Raw genomic sequence first — 21,355 nt, forward strand, 5'->3', positions numbered from 1 at the left:
GCATTCGGGTGGTAAAAGTACACGTTCGATTTTTCAAAATACGTTCTGTTTTAAAATGCATTTATTTGTAATGATGCACTTTCAATTCGTAAAAATACATTTCGTTTACCAAAACACAAGTTCAATCTTGAAAAATACATATTTGATTTTCAAAACTACATCCCGTTGTTCAAAATATATGTTCCAATATATTTGACTGTCATTCTGCTTCGTACCGTTTTGAAATCAGATATGTTGATCAATTTATGATTTCTTGGTTCATGAACTAAAGGGATGCTGACAAGTGTTTCATCTTGTCAGCCATAATTTGATCCGTCATCAGTGTTGAGTAACATATCTAACACTGATGATAGATTCTCATTTTTTTAAAGCCCATTCAGCTTGGAAAGCTTTACTTCCTCTCTCCAATTAAGTTGGTTTGGTTTACACCTTCAGGATTTATTTTGGTTGTTTGTTCGTTTGTTTGCTTTGCTTTTGTGGTTGCGCTTGTTATCATTTTATTTTGATAAGTTCTTTTTGTTTGTTGGTGAAGCGTGACACGCAGAATAAAAGTTGCATAGAGACCCCCTTCCCCCTAACTTTCACACAAACAAATAATTTGAATTGAAGTGGCAATGAATTAATGAAGTCTTGTAACATTTTACCTGCGATAAGTTCCTGCAAACCAGAGGGTGGAGTCTTTTTATTAGCCGAGTGCGAATGTTGACTCTTCTACTCTTGAAAAGGGATGTGCAAAATTATGATAAAACACATCTTAAAAAATAATATTTCTGGTTTTCAGATCCATACGCATTTAATTCCTGAATGCGTATATTAATAAAGTATCAAACGATAATTAAAATAGGTGGTAGTTACACATAATGACAAAAATTGTTTTCTTTCTCCATGTTTGAAACACGGATCCTTAGCATCATGTTGCACCAATTATGAAATACTAAATTTTGAAAACTAAATAAAAGTAGGTGTACGCAACAATTTTGTGATCCTCCAATAGACGAATTGAGCAATGAGATAATTATTCAAAGGGAGAATTTGTGAGCAGGCGAGTTGGTCCGAGAGCAAGTTGGTGATAATTTGAAGATCCTCCAATTGACGAGTTGGCGATAATTTGATGATCCTCCAATTGACGAATTGAGCAATGAGATAATTATTGAATGGGAGATTTTGTGAGGGGTGAGTTTGTCGGGGAGCAAGTTGGCTAGAGGCGACATTGCTAGGGGGCAAGTTGACGAGGAGATTGAGTTGGTAAGGGTGAGAAGATAGGAGAGGGGGGAGTTAGCAGTTGGAGTGAATGTGCACTATGCAGTGAATAAACCACGTAATGAAAATGTATCTCGTTACTGGTCTTCTTCTTATCGGGTCCACGTCACAAAGCTAAATTCGGTTCAGCCAACGCCGAACACATTTCTCTGCGTCTTCATTGTACAATGCAAGGTCGGCAGCTGTGCAAGGGTGTTGTAGAAGAAGGCATCTCAAAAGGTGCTGAGCCTCCATATTTTCAAGAAATTCAAGTATTTGAAACTTATGGTTACCTACCTTACGGGTTATTAATAACTATTAGGTACAGTTAACATATATGTGAAATGTTTCATTGTTTTGCTAGATTGGTTGAGTATCATCGTCTGACGTCTGACCTCAATCACAAAAATGCAGCGAGACAGACTTGGTCAGCGGGGTGGAGCTAGGATCACGGCTGAGGAGTACAACCACTCACTCAGCAAACTCGTCAGCACGAAGAGGAGGGTTAAGCCAAGTCGTAAAGCGGCATTCATGGCCGCATTTCCAGTCAAAGCCTCGCCAAGACTCCATCCTGATGAAGAGGGAGCATCCGTCCTGCCACTGAAAGAGGCGTCAATAACTGACTCTGGACACAGCACAACTCCGAACACAAACGAAACAACCAGCAATCCTGAAGTGAATAGGTATAACGAGGAAATTTCTCTCGACATCTCAATGGACCAAATTTTCACGAAATATATCAGGCCTGTGGGATTGTAGTTTTCTTATTTTTTTGTCGTACCAACAGTTGTGGTTTTCTGCTTGATATAGAGCATAAACCAAACAAACATTCTTAACTGCAATGTTCATCAATCCATTATTACAAAAAGGTATTCGCATCTTCATTTAAAATATGATTGGTTTACCAGTTCCAAACAGTTTCAATCCGTGTATAAAACCAACTGCAAGTTTAACTGCACCCAAAACAAACAAAAACACATGGGTACTCGGATAATTTTGTTCAGAATTCTTGTGAATTAATCATTATTCCTCCAACCCCATCCAAGTCATGTCGTACATGAATAAACGACCTTTGTAATTGGAGCCCTGGGAGGTGAATATCTAACATTGTTTCCTTTTACACAAATCGTGGAAGGAAACATGGAATACACACTAAAACAAAAGTTTGCTAAAAATACTTATTGTCTGAGTTTGGTTCCAGGAGGTTTTTATTGCATTTTTAACTTGCAGGCCCGTTGGAGTGAGACATAAATTGCAAATTTTTGTCCAAGGTCTCCTCCTACCAAAGACAATATGCCTGCAGCTGGATCCAGAGACATCCGTATCAGCTCTAAAGGCACACATTCAAGCTGAGAGTGGCATCCAGCCCCAAGAACAACGCCTTTACATCGGGAGAAACTTTCAGGTGCTGCTCCTATTATTACACTGACAAGAAATATTAATCCATGTCACATTTTAACTTCATTTTATCTGAGTGTACAACGCCAATTCTAGTTTAATTGCTACGTTTTAAATTGCATTCCTCTAGCTGTAAACTTCAGAACGAAGGCGAGATACAAATGTAATGTATTTTCATAGAGTGTCTTTTTGCACCTAACGTTTTATACTTAATAATTGTAACAGGTTTTTTGTAAAATATAACAAGTATTGGTAAACGTCTTGCAAGAACTTGTAAAAGACCCCTCCTCCCTGCAAAAAAAACTACGATTTGGAAATAATCATGTCAATCAAACGGGTAAGCAGTTTGCCACGTTTTTTTTCTCCAGAAATGTCAAAAAATATCATTAAAATTATAATTCGTTTGCAGCTTTGTGACCTACTCTCCATTCGCGACCATGGGATACAACAAGACCAGAACATCAAACTTCGTGTTGGCGGCTTGTTAGGCGGTGGACCATTAGGTAACTATATTGGGGCACTAAAATCAGTTTAATTAAAAACAATTGTTGTCAAAGTTGTTGCTTCATCTCATCCAGAACATTTTCATACAGTGCCTTTTCCCCCGAATATTTTATACTAAGTAATAAAACATGAGTTGGTAACATAAAAACAGTTAAATTGAGTGTTTAATTAACCCAAATTAGTTTTTTTTTTAAATGGAGGGGGAAATGTCTCCCCAATTTCAGCATCATCTTTTTGCAAAATTCATGTTGCAATATGCTGGGACAATTTTTAAAATGCCGACCTTGGAGTGTTAAATAGTGTACTTAAATTTATCTGCCCCCAAGAAAGGATTATGAGCATTAATATAATGAGTACCAGACTCATTTTACATGTGTATTTGCTGAAAGTCTCATTAATGTTTTGATCAGTCAATACGACGAGCTTCTGAACTTGTTTAACTTCGCCGCTGAGTTTATTGTGGTTAACATTCGTTTTGATGCTCTAGAGCCGCCCTGAGATGATTGATGCAAACTGTGTTATATGACTATGCATTACAGAGAAATACTTCTCCACGTTATCACGCAAGCTTGGAAAAGACTGGAAGCTGGTAGCCAGACAATTGGATTTCGAGGAAGGAGAAATCTACGCCTTCCAAGAAAACGACAGGGGAAACTTACACGAACAAATCTTCCAGATGTTAGATGCTTGGTGGAAGAAGCAGGACATCCCCGCAGACGCCCCTGAGAAGCTGAGAGACGCTCTGAAAGATGTGGGCCGTGCTGACTTGGCATCACAAGTACAAGGTATACAAGCTTATCGAAAAAGGTCAATGTGCTCTGTCTTGGTCAAGTTTTAGCTTTGTTAGGCCTACTGAGGTTTATACCTCTTTCGTGATTGCAATTTCAACTCAAGGACGCTCAATTCTCTGGATTATTACAGTTGTGCATAACATCTCTTCATAATGTTGCATCTGCTGACAAACAGAACACACACGAAGTGTAAGGTGCCCATGCCATGAATTCGTACTGGAAAAACAAAATCCAATCAGCTTACTCATGAGTCCAATTACCCTGAATATTATTGGTACTATCATCTACTTCCTGGTCATTTCCTACCCAAAGGGCACGCACCGAACTATGGACTACCCCGGTTTCCCGGAACCAATGCAGCTGATGAGTCTTGTGTACAACCAAATGACCATTTCCAAATGACCAAACAATCCTTAACACCCAAGTATCAACAAACTATATTAGTCCAAAAAACTTACAATAAATTTTCAACAAAACCCTGATTGGAAAATGACCAATACGAAAGCATTCAAACCCATGTACACACATATACGGGTATTGTCAATCTATAAGAAAAAGCGTCTCTGAATGGGATCAACCACCATTTTTCTTATCTCTGTTAGATGCCTGGTGGAAGAAGCAGGATAACCCCGCAGACACAACTGAGAAGATGAGTGACGCTCTGACAGATGTGGAACGTGCTGACTTGGCACCGCAAGAACAAGGTTAGAGCTAATTACCAAAAAAACGGCAATGTGCTCTTTCTTGATCATGTTTAGTTACTATACATCACTGTTTCACTGTTAAAGTCAATCTCAAGTAATAAAATTAACTGATAACCTATCAAAAGCTTTGTTAATAGACTACTTATAGGTCATACCTCTTATGTGAAACAAAACTCACGAAACTGGGTTATCTGGATAATGACTGCTGTGCAGAAATTCTCTTCATTAAGTTGCAACTGCTGAGAGAATGTTAAGGGTCAATGCCATGAATTTTTACCGAGGAACATATTTTGTGTAACATTCTACTGTTCCTAAATATATTAAAATATTTGACATTCCTTTTGGGGTCAAACTTGGATTTTTTTCCTGTGAAGTCGTTTTTGAAAAGCTTGCACATTGGCTTACTTTTATTTACTTAAACAACAACGAATCACCAAAAAGGCGAGAAAAGAAAAACAAAGGAAGACAATGCATGGCGTTTGGTGCTGTAACAGCTGTAACATTGAGGTTTCTGCCGGAAATAACATCACAGTTTGCTCATGAATACATACATTTACATGAGACCCCCCCCCCCCAAAAAAGTCACCATTAAATTGGATACAAATGAGCCTTTTCAAGTATTGCATTTAAACATTTATACATGAGGCCTACCCTCCGACGCAGAAAGCCCATTTGCTAACACGCTTACAGTAAAGGGGTCCCTCCGGGGACCCAGATATTTAGCGCCTTGGTTTGAGGCTACACAACGCTGTATCTATATGTACACAATCTCGACATGTCCGTAGACTATAAATAAGGAGGTCATTGACAGGAAACAGATGTTGTATACATAGTCTGTGGTCAAGTCGTGCACTGGGTACCCACAAGTGACCTTGTTTTGTGCACGTGTATATGGGCAGCCCAGGTTGTCAGGCTCAGATATGCCTGACCCGGGGTCACACACTCAAGGTGACTGCATATATCCGTAGAGGATGTCTCTGGCTAGGATTAGATGGAAGAATTAGTTTGAATTTTTTTTATTAAGGTAATTAACCAAATTGGGTCTCCAAAAGAGCTAGTTTCTGCGTCGGAGGGCGAATTATAACGCATACCGTAAGTTACAACCGTTTGCTTTTCGTAGGCCAATGTGCCTACCAGGATTTTTTTTTTAGTGGCCGATTTGGTGCGTTGCCAAATTAGTTAACCGGAAAAGGCGCTAAAGTTGTAAGCGCATTTGTCCGATTCTGAAGTAATGTTCATGACGTAAATTTGCCTACGATTTCAATCACATGGAGTTTTCGCATTTTTGTAACGTCACTGATGTAAGGGTTTTTTTGTCTTTTTCGCTGTGATTCTTGCTTACGGTCTGTGGTGATGATGAAGGCTGTCATCAGCATGTGCTTGGCAGCGCCAAGAAATAGAGCAGGTGTTTAAAAACCTACAGATCAACGTCTTTATATATATACTGACAGTTTACTTGATTGTTACCCCAAAATGATTTTTTCCTGCACAGGCACTGCAAAACCTCGTTTTGATGTTGAACAGTGTGCAAGAGAATTGGCAGCACATTACCGAGGGACGATGAAAGTGACGACACATCCTAAAGAGAAGCACATGGCTAGAGAGATAGATGACATCTGCATCAACCTGCAGCTACTGCAAGAGACGAATGTACCATCTCCTGTCTCCTCATCGGAGGCAAAGATGCAAGCAGAAACTGGCAGACAAGAGGAGAATTACAAAGCTTCAAAAAGAGGTACTCCTGTTCCACCCAGTTCACAACCTGATAGGGACAAAGGGTTTCATGTTCAGAAAATGTCCCTTGACTCATATAAAGACATGCTCGTGCTTAAATCAAATCGATTATTAATCAGAGCTGAGGCTGGTTACGGCAAAACCACACTCCTTAAAAGGATTGCATACGATTGGGCAGATCTTAAAACCAAGGGCGATGATCAAACTCAAAACCAACAACCTGAGCACACATCAGTTCTGGAAAGGTACGAGCTTGTCTTTGTGATCGATGTTAATCGAATGGGCAAGAATTTCGACATTGTTGACGCCATTTTCTCTCAGATACTCACAGACAGCAGACTGAAGAAAAAAGACTTAGAACAATACATCCATGAGAATCAAGAGCGCGTATTGATTTTGTTTGATGGCGCTGATGAGGTTTCTTTGCAAAGAGTAAAGGATGCACAGTGCGAGAAAGTATTAGACTTGAACGGTGTATTATCTTTCAAGTTACTCAAGTCGTGCAAGGTCATAGTTACGAGCCGACAGAAGACTGCGAATGAGCTGCTGGATATGCATGCACACTACACAAAAATTAATATGATGGGCTTTGATGAGAACGACAGGCGAAAATACGTTACGAAATACTTGGCAAATTTTGAACCTGATAATCAAAACAACTTCCTTGAAAAGGTTAATGGATGCGAAACGCTTCGTAGTTTAGCCGAAATACCGTTATTTCTGTGGTTGATGTGCCACACATGGGCAGAAAAAAGGAAACTGCCAGATCAAATAACAAGCCTTTTTCGGGATAACATTCAGCTGCTTATCCAGCATAAGGCCAGTAAGGAAACAGATGAGCATGTTTCTGATGCTGAGAAACATGTTTCACAACTCGGTCAGATAGCTCTTGAAGGTTTGTTAGATTCAAATGGGGAAAAGCTTCATTTCATGGAAGATGAGATCGATTCAAAGGATCTTGAGATTTTGGACAAGGGATCTGATGTTGGCTTGTTGACAAAAAGAAAAGATGTTCAAGGTCTCAATACGGTTGCTCACTTTTCGTTTCTGCACAAAACTTTCCAAGAATATAGTGCGGCGGCATATCTGGCAGATTTGTTCAGGACTGACAGAGAAGCCTTTGACCAATACCTGTCTGGTATATTTCTTGGAGATGTGGAAAGCTTGGAATACGTCCTGCGATTCTGCTGTGGACTGAACCCAGATGCGGCCGAGGTGATTCTGAGGCGAATGACAGATCTCTTGAAGCAAAATGACTTGAACAAGCCATTGCATAGAATTTCGATGTTGCTCCTATTTGAAGCTCAGTCAGAATCTATCGTTAAAGAATTTCTTGAGACTGTGAAGATTGAGTTTCCATATAAACTCCAAGGTGAGGTGCTCGTTGCTGCGAATTATCTCTTTCAAGTCGGGTCCAATCATACAATTCTGCACAAAGTAGACAAACACGAAATAAATGCTACGTGTCGAGGTTTAGCTGACTTGAAACTTTTAGAGGATGTGATGACTCATATACAATGTCAGCCATCGCTGAACATTGTACTTTATGATATCGGCTGGGATAAGTTTGTTAATAACGCCTCGGTGATATTGAAATATCTTATTTCTCTAGAAGTACATAATTGCGATTGGAACCTTGGAAAACTTTTCCAAGTGTTATCAAAAACCAACACGCAAAGAGTTGAAATTGGTGGAATGAATTTGCATGATACATTATCTGAACAAAACATAAAACAAGTACCATCTCTGAAAGAATGTAGTCTTGTCGAGTGTGGTCTGACAAACAGTGATATTCAGCCACTTTTCTCTCTTCTTTCATCAGCAGGCAGCATACAGAAAATTCATTTGAGAGAAAACAATTTGCACGGTTTGCAGGCAGTCAAGATCAAGTGTGTCTCGTCCCTTGAATGTATTGAGCTATATGAAAGCAATCTGACAACCGGCGATATTGAGCCACTTTTCTCTCTTCTTTCATCAGCAGGCAGTATAAAGAAAATTCATCTGAGAGGAAACAATTTGCACGGTTTGCAGCCTGTCACGATTGCTAGATTCCCTTCTCTTGAAGAATTGCAACTGCTTGAAAGTAGTCTGACAAATAGTGATATCGAAGCACTTTTTTGTCTTCTTTCATCATTAGGCAGCATTAAGAACTTCGGTCTGCAAGGTAACAATTTGCACGGATTGCATCCTGTCACGATTGCTAGTGTCCCTTCTCTTGAAGAATTGCTCCTGTTTGAAAGTAGTCTCACAAAAAGTGATATTGAGCCACTTTTCTCTCTTCTGTCATCAGCAGGTAGCATAAAGAAATGTGTTCTGCTTCGAAACAATTTGCACGGTCTGCAGCCTGTCACGATCGCTAGTGTCCCTTCCCTTGAGGAACTGCAACTGCTTGAAAGTAGTCTGACAAACAATGACATCGAGCCTCTTTTCTCTCTTTTTTCATTAGCAGGCAGCATCAAGACAGTTTATCTGAAAGGAAACAATTTGCACGGTTTGCATCCTGTCACGATCGCTAGTGTCCCATCCCTTGAAGAATTGCACCTTTATGAAAGTAGTCTTACAAACAGTGACATCGAGCCTCTTTTCTCTTTTCTTTCATTAGCAGGCAGCATAAGGACAGTTGTTCTGCGAGGAAACAATTTGCACGGTTTGCAGCCTGTCACAATCGCTAGTGTTCCGTCCCTTGAAAAATTGGAACTATATGGAAGTAGTCTGACAAACAGTGACATCGAGCCTCTTTTCTCTCTTCTTTCATCAGCAGGCAGAATAAAGACAGTTTATCTGCAAGGAAACAATTTGCACGGTTTGCAGCCTGTCACAATCGCTAGTGTCCCATCCCTGGAAGAATTGCAACTTCTTGAAAGTAGTCTGACAAACAGTGACATCGAGCCTCTTTTCTCTCTCTTTTTCATTAGCAGGCAGCATAAAGAGAGTGTATCTGCGAGGAAACAATTTGCACGGTTTGCAGCCTGTTACGATCGCTAGTGTCCCATCCCTTGAAGAATTGCTCCTATATGAAAGTAGTCTGACAAGCAGTGACATCGAGCCTCTTTTCTCTCTTCTTTCATCAGCAGGCAGAATAAAGAGAATGTATCTGCAAGGAAACAATTTGCACGGCTTGCAGCCTGTCTCGATTGCTAGTGTCCCATCCCTGGTAGAATTGCAACTACTTGAAAGTAGTCTGACAAACAGTGACATCGAGCCTCTTTTCTCTCTTCTTTCATTAGCAGGCAGCATAAGGACAGTTGCTCTGCGAGGAAACAATTTGCACGGTTTGCAGCCTGTCACGATCGCTAGTGTCCCATTCCTTGTAGAATTGCAACTACTTGAAAGTAGTCTGACAAAGAGTGACATTGAGCCACTTTTCTCTCTTCTTTCATTAGCAGGCAGCATAAAGAGAATTGTTCTGCGAGGAAACAATTTGCACGGTTTGCAGCCTGTCACAATCGCTAGTGTCCCATTCCTTGAAGAATTGCAACTACTTGAAAGTAGTCTGACAAACAGTGACATCGAGCCTCTTTTCTCTCTTCTTTCATTAGCAGGCAGCATCAAGAAAGTTGTTCTGCGAGGAAACAATTTGCACGGTTTGCAGCCTGTCATTTCGCTAGTGTCCCATCCCTTGAAGAATTGCAACTACTTGAAAGTAGTCTGACAAAGAGTGACATCGAGCCTCTTTTCTCTCTCCTTTCATTAGCAGGCAGCATAAAGAAAGTTGTTCTGCTAGGAAACAATTTGCACGGTTTGCAGCCTGTCACGATCACTAGTGTCCCATCCCTTGAAGAATTGCATCTATATGAAAGTAGTCTGACAAACAGTGACATCGAGCCTCTTTTCTCTTTTATTTCATCAGCAGGCAGAATAAAGAGAGTTTATCTGCGAGGAAACAATTTGCACGGTTTGCAGCCTGTCACGATCGCTAGTGTCCCATCCCTTGAAGAATTGCATCTATATAAAAGTAGTCTGACAAACAGTGACATCGAGCCTCTTTTCTCTCTTCTTTCATCAGCAGGCAGAATAAAGAGAGTTTATCTGCAAGGAAGCAATTTGCACGGTTTGCAGCCTGTCACAATCGCTAGTGTCCCATCCCTTGAAGAATTGCAACTACTTGAAAGTAGTCTGACAAACAGTGACATCCAGCCTCTTTTCTCTCTTCTTTCATCAGCAGGCAGCATAAGGACAGTTGCTCTGCGAGGAAACAATTTGCATGGTTTGCAGCCTGTCACTATCGCTAGTGTTCCGTCCCTTGAAAAATTGGAACTATATGGAAGTAGTCTGACAAACAGTGACATCGAGCCTCTTTTCTCTCTTCTTTCATCAGCAGGCAGAATAAAGACAGTTTATCTGCAAGGAAACAATTTGCACGGTTTGCAGCCTGTCACAATCGCTATTGTCCCATCCCTGGAAGAATTGCAACTTCTTGAAAGTAGTCTGACAAACAGTGACATCGAGCCTCTTTTCTCTCTCTTTCATCAGCAGGCAGCATAAAGAGAGTGTATCTGCGAGGAAACAATTTGCACGGTTTGCAGCCTGTCACGATCGCTAGTGTCCCATCCCTGGTAGAATTGCAACTACTTGAAAGTAGTCTGACAAACAGTGACATCGAGCCTCTTTTCTCTCTTCTTTCATCAGCAGGCAGCATAAAGAGAGTGTATCTGCAAGGAAACAATTTGCACGGTTTGCAGCCTGTCACGATCGCTAGTGTCCCATCCCTTGAAGAATTGCTCCTATATGAAAGTAGTCTGACAAGCAGTGACATCGAGCCTCTTTTCTCTCTTCTTTCATCAGCAGGCAGAATAAAGAGAGTGTATCTGCAAGGAAACAACTTGCACGGTTTGCAGCCTGTCACAATCGCTAGTGTCCCATCTCTGGTAGAATTGCAACTACTTGAAAGTAGTCTGACAAACAGTGACATCGAGCCTCTTTTCTCTCTTCTTTCATTAGCAGGCAGCATAAAGAGAGTGTATCTGCGAGGAAACAATTTGCACGGTTTGCAGCCTGTCACTATCGCTAGTGTCCCATCCCTTGAAGAATTGCTCCTATATGAAAGTAGTCTGACAAGCAGTGACATCGAGCCTCTTTTCTCTCTGCTTTCATCAGCAGGCAGAATAAAGAGAGTGTATCTGCAAGGAAACAATTTGCACGGTTTGCAGCAGCCTGTCACAATCGCTAGTGTCCCATCCCTGGTAGAATTGCTACTACTTGAAAGTAGTCTGACAAACAGTGACATCGAGCCTCTTTTCTCTCTTCTTTCATCAGCAGGCAGCATAAAGAAGGTTGTTCTGCTAGGAAACAATTTGCACGGTTTGCAGCCTGTCACGATCACTAGTGTCCCATCTCTTGAAGAATTGCAACTACTTGAAAGTAGTCTGACAAACAGTGACATCGAGCCTCTTTTCTCTCTTCTTTCATTAACAGGCAGCATAAAGAGAGTTTATCTGCGAGGAAACAATTTGCACTGTTTGCAGCCTGTCATAATCGCTAGTGTCCCATCCCTTGAAGAATTGCAACTACTTGAAAGTAGTCTGACAAACAGTGACATCGAGCCTCTTTTTTCTCTTCTTTCATCAGCAGGCAGAATAAAGAGAGTGTATCTGCGAGGAAACAATTTGCACGGTTTGCAGCCTGTCACGATCGCGAATGTCCCATCCCTGGAAGAATTGCATCTATATAAAAGTAGTCTGACAAACAGTGACATCGAGCCTCTTTTCTCTCTTCTTTCATCAGCAGGCAGCATAAAGACAGTTTATCTGCAAGAAAACAATTTGCACGGTTTGCAGCCTGTCACGATCGCTAGTGTCCCATCCCTTGAAGAATTGCAACTACTTGAAAGTAGTCTGACAAACAGTGACATCGAGCCTCTTTTTTCTCTTCTTTCATCAGCAGGCAGAATAAAGAGAGTGTATCTGCAAGGAAACAATTTGCACGGTTTGCAGCCTGTCACGATCGCTAGTGTCCCATCCCTTGAAGAATTGCAACTACTTGAAAGTAGTCTGACGAACAGTGACATCGAGCCTCTTTTCTCTCTTCTTTCATCCGCAGGAAAAATAAAGAGAGTTTATCTGCAAGAAAACAATTTGCACGGTTTGCAGCCTGTCACGATCGCTAGTGTCCCATCCCTTGACGAATTGCATCTATATAAAAGTAGTCTGACAAACAGTGACATCGAGCCTCTTTTCTCTATTCTTTCATTAGCAGGCAGCATAAAAAAAGTTGTTCTGCAAGGAAACAATTTGCACTGTTTGCAGCCTGTCATAATCGCTAGTGTCCCATCCCTTGAAGAATTGCAACTACTTGAAAGTAGTCTGACAAACAGTGACATCGAGCCTCTTTTTTCTCTTCTTTCATCAGCAGGCAGAATAAAGAGAGTGTATCTGCGAGGAAACAATTTGCACGGTTTGCAGCCTGTCACAATCGCTAGTGTCCCATCCCTTGAAGAATTGCAACTACTTGAAAGTAGTCTGACAAACAGTGACATCGAGCCTCTTTTTTCTCTTCTTTCATCAGCAGGCAGAATAAAGAGAGTGTATCTGCAAGGAAACAATTTGCACGGTTTGCAGCCTGTCACGATCGCTAGTGTCCCATCCCTGGAAGAATTGCATCTATATAAAAGTAGTCTGACAAACAGTGACATCGAGCCTCTTTCTCTCTTCTTTCATCAGCAGGCAGAATAAAGAGAGTTTATCTGCAAGGAAGCAATTTGCACGGTTTGCAGCCTGTCACACTCGCGAATGTCCCATCCCTTGAAGAATTGCAACTACTTGAAAGTAGTCTGTCAAGCAGTGACATCGAGCCTCTTTTCTCTCTTCTTTCATCAGCAGGCAGAATAAAGAGAGTTGTTCTGCAAGGAAACAATTTGCACGGTTTGCAGCCTGTCACAATAGCTAGTGTCCCATCCCTGGAAGAATTGCAACTACTTGAAAGTAGTCTGACAAACAGTGACATCGAGCCTCTTTTCTCTCTTCTTTCATTAGCAGGCAGCATCAAGAAAGTTGTTCTGCGAGGAAACAATTTGCACGGTTTGCAGCCTGTCATATTCGCTAGTGTCCCATCCCTTGAAGAATTGCAACTTCTTGAAAGTAGTCTGACAAACAGTGACATCGAGCCTCTTTTCTCTCTTCTTTCATTAGCAGGCAGCATAAAGAAAGTTGTTCTGCAAGGAAACAATTTGCACTGTTTGCAGCCTGTCACAACCGCTAGTGTCCCATCCCTGGAAGAATTGCAACTACTTGAAAGTAGTCTGACAAACAGTGACATCGAGCCTCTTTTCTCTCTTCTTTCATCAGCAGGCAGCATAAAAAGAGTTTATTTGCGAGGAAACAATTTGCACGGTTTGCAGCCTGTCATAATCGCTAGTGTCCCATCCCTTGAAGAATTGCAACTACTTGAAAGTAGTCTGACAAACAGTGACATCGAGCCTCTTTTCTCTCTTCTTTCATCAGCAGGCAGAATAAAGAGAGTTTATCTTCGAGGAAACAATTTGCACGGTTTGCAGCCTGTCACAACCGCTAGTGTCCCATCCCTGGAAGAATTGAAACTACTTGAAAGTAGTCTGACAAACAGTGACATCGAGCCTCTTTTCTCTCTTCTTTCATCAGCAGGCAGAATAAAGAGAGTATATCTGCGAGGAAACAATTTGCACGGTTTGCAGCCTGTCACTATCGCTAGTGTCCCATCCCTTGAAGAATTGCAACTTCTTGAAAGTAGTCTGACAAACAGTGACATCGAGCCTCTTTTCTCTCTTCTTTCATTAGCAGGCAGCATAAAGAAAGTTGTTCTGCAAGGAAACAATTTGCACTGTTTGCAGCCTGTCACAACCGCTAGTGTCCCATCCCTGGAAGAATTGCAACTACTTGAAAGTAGTCTGACAAACAGTGACATCGAGCCTCTTTTCTCTCTTCTTTCATCAGCAGGCAGAATAAAGAGAGTTTATCTGCAAGGAAGCAATTTGCACGGTTTGCAGCCTGTCACAATCGCGAATGTCCCATCCCTTGAAGTATTGCAACTACTTGAAAGTAGTCTGACAAACAGTGACATCGAGCCTCTTTTCTCTCTTCTTTTATCAGCAGGCAGCATAAAAAGAGTTTATTTGCGAGGAAACAATTTGCACGGTTTGCAGCCTGTCACGATCGCGAATGTCCCATCCCTTGAAGAATTGCAACTACTTGAAAGTAGTCTGACAAACAGTGACATCGAGCCTCTTTTCACTCTTCTTTCATCAGCAGGCAGAATAAAGAGAGTTTATCTGCGAGGAAACAATTTGAACGGTTTGCAGCCTGTCACGATCGCTAGTGTCCCATCCCTTGAAGAATTGCATCTATATGAAAGTAGTCTGACAAACAGTGACATCGAGCCTCTTTTCTCTCTTCTTTCATCAGCAGGCAGAATAAGAGAGTTGTTCTGCAAGGAAACAATTTGCACGGTTTGCAGCCTGTCACAATCGCTAGTGTCCCATCCCTGGAAGAATTGCAACTACTTGAAAGTAGTCTGACAAACAGTGACATTGAGCCTCTTTTCTCTCTTCTTTCATTAGCAGGCAGCATCAAGAAAGTTTATCTGCGAGGAAACAATTTGCACGGTTTGCAGTCTGTCACGATCTCTAGTGTCCCATCCCTTGAAGAATTGCATCTATATTAAAGTAGTCTGAAAAACAGTGACATCGAGCCTATTTTCTCTCTCCTTTCATCAGCAGGCAGAATAAAGAGAGTTTATCTGCAAGGAAACAATTTGCAGGGTTTGCAGCCTGTCATAATCGCTAGTGTCCCATCCCTTGACGAATTGCATCTATATGAAAATAGTCTGACAAACAGTGACATCGAGCCACTTTTCTATCTTCTTTCATCAGCAGGCAGAATAAAAACAGTTGTTTTGCGAGGAAACAATTTGCACGGTTTGCAGCCTGTCACAATCGCTAGTGTCTCATGCCTGGAAGAATTGCAACTACTTGAAAGTAGTCTGACAAACAGTGACATCGAGCCACTTTTCTCTCTTCTTTCATTAGCAGGCAGCATAAAGACAGTTGCTCTGCGAGGAAACAATTTGCACGGTTTGCAGCCTGTCACGATCGCTAGTATCCCCTCCCTCAAAGAACTCATTCTACGTGACAGTGGTTTGACAAACAGTGATATTGAATCTTTTTTCTCTCTTATTTCATCAGCAGCAGCAGCATACAGAAGGTACTTCTGAAGGGAAACAATTTGCACGGTTTGCAGCCTGTCACGATCGCTAGTGTCCCTTCCCTTAAACATATTAAGCTGTATGAAAGTGGTCTGACAAAAAGTGACATTGAGCCACTTTTCTCTCTTCTTTCATCAGCAGGCGGCATAGAGGCAGTGTTTCTGAATGGCATCAATTTGCACGGTTTATCACATGTCCCCATTGATCACTTCCCCTTCCTTCACTTCGTAAATTTATCTGAGTGTTGTCTGCAGAACAGCGATATCGGGGCAATCATCCATTTACTGACTTCTCTTGGTCGTGTGACTAGAGTCAAGTTAAGAGGCAACAATTTGCATGGTAACGTTGCGGAGGCATTGGCTGCAGTTCCCTCGTTGGAAACGGTTACTGTCGGTACTCAGTGGCTACTGATATCAAACATTCAACATCAAACAAACAAAAAACGTCGCCAAAAAAAGAGATGTATGATAATGTAATTCACAGCTCGAAGATATTGCGCTGTTTATCATGTTTTCCCCACATATGAAATCAGTTAACATCTTTTTGATGGCAATAGGTGCCCGAGGCTTTTCAATGCAAGATATATTTCAACTGTCTCTTAAGGTTTAGTGGATCCATGTTTGGCTAGAGGGAAGGTGTTGCTGAAAAGAAAGATGTTTACGGGCAGTTTTTCCCCGTTTTTTCCCGTTTGTTGCTGCACAAGTAGGTTTTGTTTAAACGATCTATCCTCTTAGTGAAGAGTTAATGTACAGTGTCCAATTTGTTTTTAATTACAAATCGCATCCCCATTCACTTCGTTCGAAAGTGGACTTAAAATATTCACCAGCTGTGTAAATGCACGTGAAGATATGTGAAATAAATCAGAGAGCCTTGATTCATGATAAAAATCACTACAAGGTAGACCCAGGTTAAGTGACATTAAACAGCTGTCAGATTGAAACTCCATCATAACTGGTTGTTTAACTGTAGGGTTTGACAAGGACTTCGTACTTTTTAGAATGCATGATTCACATTGTCAAGGAGGACGGTTCAACAATGATATTAACAAGATGCAAGGTCAAACGTTCACAAAGCGAAGGTACATGGTTCATATTGAGAAGAAGTAAGGTGCAACGTTGACATCAAGCATGATCAATTGTACATTGACAAGATCGAACGTGAATATTAACAAGTTGGAACATTCACATTAAGAAGGAACTACTTCCACAATGCGATATTAAACTACGTGCAATGTGCATATTGCGAAGGTACAACGTCAATATTAAGAAGTTACAAGGTTCATATTATAAAGGGCAATATTAAAATGTCGTTCCAGGGCCACCGTAATCATTTGCTGAATTGTATTGTGCTTAATGTGCAGTAGCACCTGGAATAAGGTCTTCCTTAACAACAATTGTGCCCTTTTATGTTAAAAAATTCCTACATTTTACTGCATAATCATTTATCAGGTGTTCGTTTTTATTTGTATGTAATTATATGTATGAAAGAGCTGTTTTAATCCATAGAACAAAATACTGCTTTGTGGAAAATGAATATCAAACATTTGTAGCTGCATGTTTAGAACAGAAAAAGACCTGTCGGATTTCAGGATTTACACAAAGACATCGAATAACGCTCATTTGCAAATCAAGTTTTGTTGTCTATGACTGTCATGTTTTCTGAATAAAGTAGATATATTAAAGTGAATATCTTACGTTAAATGTTCAAATTGTCTATAGGCGATATTTGTGAGTGAATGGGAGCACTCATACGACGCTATTTTGAGGGGGATTTCAGGATTTACACAAAGACATCGAATGACGCTGATTTGCAAATCATGTTTTGTTGTCTATGACTGTCATGTTTTCTGGATAAACTAGTCATAGTTTATAAACAAGTCATAACTAGTCATATTAAAGTGAATGTCTTAAGTTAAATGCTCAAATATTCTATAGGCGATATTTTTAGTAAATGAGAGCACTGATACGATGCCAATAAAAGAACTGTAATTTCTTGTTAACTAAAGCAAAGATATATATGTGACTATTGCTTCAACACGAACGTTTATAAATGCAAAACTATAACTTTGAAAAAATCTAACCAAACTGGATGTATAACACACAGTCTGCCATTCACTCGAGTATGGCTCACCGAGATTTTTTATTTAAGTTTATTATTCAGTGTAGTTATGCTTTCAGTAACAGAAATACAAGAACAAGAGTATTTACAGCCGAAATAGGCCACAAATCAGGTAGGAATATAAAAGAAGTTATCGTCATATTGAAGGATGCTTTATATTTTACATTATTTGCTCCCTACATTGACGATAATCATAAATTATCTGGAAATTATATGTCATGTAGGTATTCTTATTTCTAAAAGCTGGAAAACCAAGTACGATTAAAAAAATTTCAAATTATATCTGGTGGTTTATCGATTTGATTAAGTTCCGCTGAAAAGTTTAATAAGAGAGGAGCAGATGTTGACATTTGCAAAAGACGTGGCTCATTGACAACCTTTCAGAACTGCGACGAAATTTAAATGTTTTTAAGAAACAACTTGTTTATTTTATATAAAATATCGTTATATAAGAGATCTATTCCAAATTAATAATTGTTGTGGGCGAAGGCAGTAAAATGTTTGAGCAACCAAACTACAATGTTTTTGTCAATATACTGTTACTGATGTATACATTATAATACTAAGTATAACAGCTGTATCATGGACGAATTATTTCTGAATAAAACAGTCGACGCACAGAATTGTGTAACGATGTTTAGTATAATTTGATAATTAAATACAATTCTGCTTGGGAAACAAATTGTATCGAGGATTGTGCAAAGCTACCCCGAATTCTATATTTCCGTATATTCCCAACCCATCCGCATTACTGGCCCTCCAAAGTTCTTTGAAAGACATATGACGTCGCCTGGAAAGGACACCCCACCCTCTGGATACAGAATAGCTTTATTTTTTAAAGAGTGGGCTAATAATCACTACTTGTTGTACTCCAATGCTCCATGTGCATCAATGCAGGGGCGGATCTAACATTTTCCAAAGGGTATGACTGGGGTTTCGATGTCCGAAACATTTCAAAGGGGGGGGGAGTTGTAATCGGTGCCTAAAGGGGAATGGAATAAAACGTCCAATAGTGGTAACATACACTCAGATCAATTCACATTTAGGATATCCCAATCATGTTAGTATTGAACACGGCTCAATTGTGAGTGTGTGTGTGTGTGGGGGGGGGGATTAACCACTCCATCAATACACCCCACACCCCCTCCCATCGATGAGGTCTATCCCTTGCATGCTGAATTGCATGAAGTTTCAGCCTACCAATAAGTAATAGCGCCCTCTTTCAGAATCCCATCTCCTCCATAAGAATAGTTACCGCCCTGTCTGCATGTAGACCACACTGAAGCATTTTTTAAATTAATAAGTGAACTTTTTTTTCTTTATATCCATCCCCACCTGTCCCCTCCTCTCGTCCAATGTAACTGTCAGCCAATGAAATCAATTTTCTTTTGGTGCTTTGTAATACTTCGTTGTCCAAAAACCTTTTTTTCTGCAGGCGCGGTTCCAGAGTCAATATTTTTTAGGGGGGGGGGGGCTAGTAGGGTGAATCCAGTTTTTTTTTTTTTTCAGGGAGGCGTGCTGAAATGTAGACCCGTTATTTTCTCCGGACACTTAGGCCCTTGAAAATCAATAGGGGGAGGGGTTCGTGCCATATTTTTAATATTGAGGGCTGATAAAATCCTACAATCAGGCACACTGTATTAACCAACAGTGTACAAATGTACCCTTCTCACGAATATTTATTTAGGGGGAGACCATTCGCATGTACGTCACATTCTAATATTTTGCTAAATGCATTTTTGGAGGGAATTTCTTTTGGGGGGGGGAGGCTAGCCCCGCATACAACCGCCACTAATTTTCTGATGAATGAACATTTTATGTACCCAGACTCAAATTCAGTAAACGCCCTCTTGTGATATGGATCTTGGGGCCCTCGTCAAGCCGGAGTCGTTACAAGAATCCTTTAAAGTCAACTCCACGATTTTTTTTTTCAAATGCCTGGCAATGACATGTTTGTGAAGATGAGATCATAAAAGCTAAAATCGCAATGGAATCTCGAAATTCAAAAACACGTTTGTTGCATTCAGTCGTTATAACAAATTATTGAGCAAATGTAGAAGACTCAGTCTGATATTTCATAGTCTTGTTTCAAAACTGGATTTGTACTCCCCCCCCCCTATTTCAGCCGGTCCCTGGCAGCGAGATCAAACTAACGGCGGTAGAGGTCGCATTATCGCGATGAATCAAGTTCAGTCCGATCGGAGGACAAAATTGTTACGTCATAATATTACCTATCCAGCATTTTGGTATTATGATAATAAGCAAACTGGATAATGGAGAGTAGTTTGTATTGTAGGAAGAATTTCAAGCAGCGTAAAATTAAAAGCCGTTACATGAGTTACAACTGGCCATGTTCACTATCGTTCCCATTGCACCTACAGTTGCAATATAAAGATACATAACTATACTGTGTTGAAATATCTATATTTTTCCATACCTTATGCAATCTATAGACAGATGGTATCATCCCCCTCCTCACCCACTATTTGATTTTACGGAGGCTAAGTGTCCCGAGAAAAAAACTTAGTATACACTTCAGCACGGATGTGCAAGTGCCTTTTTCATGAAATTATTACCCCCCCCGAATCAAATGCCCTTGTTACGCCCTTTCCTATCAAACGTACACACTGAAAGCATATTGACGAGCTTAAAATTCTCTCTTCTCTTGTAATGCATAATAACCCGTTATTTACACAAATATCCCCCCGCGCATTAACAAGATTGTGAATCTTCTCGAGATGGAAAACTATCCCTCGAAAGCACAAACACCCCTCTAACAATAATAAAGTCGTGCCCCTCTCGAGATGGGAAATCGGCAATCACAAACAACAGTGCTCCTCTCACGAGGGAATGGGCGTTGCCAGGATTTCTTCTAGAGAGGGAAAAGCACATCCCCCTATAAAAAAATGCCTGTTCTTTTGAGCATATTCTCGATGTATCATTTTCGAGGATTGGCAGGGACATTTGCCCCTCCCCCCATTTAAATTACAGCAATATGACTTCGCTTCTCTTTTCCTTTTTTTCTCTCCTTTTTTTGTTTTTCGGGGAGGGGTGCAAACGCCCTTTTTGTGTATGACTGACAGACTGACTGATTGACCGACTGCCTGCAGACTGTCTGTTTGTCTGTTTGTATGTCTGACTGTCTGACTGTCTGACTGACTGACCATATGGAATCGTTTGTCTCATTCCTTCTTTTGGGGGCTATTGATTTATACAGCGCTCACCATGGATACGCACCTTTAGCCAATCAAGAGTGACATTCAGTAAGCGCATCACGCGTGCGTTCAAGGCAACGTAAGACCATGTCGTTGGATTTGGCATGTAAACAGACGAAAATGCGCGACGAAACCCCCATTTTTTTTACACAAATGTGAAACACCCATGTATTCCGAGACAATTTACTTCTAAAATGAGACCCATACAGTCTTTGGGGTAAAGCCTGCGAGCTAATTGACATCAAAGAAGTGACATAAATAAATGTGAGTGTATCCCGACCTTTCATTATTTTCAGCAACGTTACGCCATGCATCCGCTGTGTGTGTGTCGTCAGATGGTCTCTTCCCGTCTACTCTCGGGTGAATTGCATTACCTCTGCTCCAGCAAGCATACTTTGACCTATCCTAAGCCTAACAAATCAGGCACTATGCTTATAAAATACTTTTCAAAGCTTTCATATTGTGGAGCATGCAAGTC

General features: G+C 40.6%; 1 protein-coding gene across 1 annotated transcript; it reads left to right on the top strand.

Annotated features, from left to right (window-relative positions):
* Window positions 1-1,647: 1,647 nt before the first annotated feature.
* LOC119725489 lies at window positions 1,648-21,241 on the top strand. Its single transcript, XM_038196932.1, has 7 exons — window positions 1,648-1,922; window positions 2,470-2,644; window positions 3,047-3,140; window positions 3,681-3,926; window positions 4,535-4,636; window positions 6,129-7,742; window positions 21,174-21,241. The coding sequence occupies exons 1-7, from the start codon at window positions 1,648-1,650 to the stop codon at window positions 21,239-21,241; spliced, it is 2,574 nt and encodes an 857-aa protein (XP_038052860.1).
* Window positions 21,242-21,355: the final 114 nt, after the last annotated feature.

Source organism: Patiria miniata, unplaced genomic scaffold, assembly GCF_015706575.1.
Source record: "Patiria miniata isolate m_02_andy unplaced genomic scaffold, ASM1570657v1 HiC_scaffold_1, whole genome shotgun sequence".
In the NCBI taxonomy this organism is placed as follows: domain Eukaryota; kingdom Metazoa; phylum Echinodermata; class Asteroidea; order Valvatida; family Asterinidae; genus Patiria; species Patiria miniata.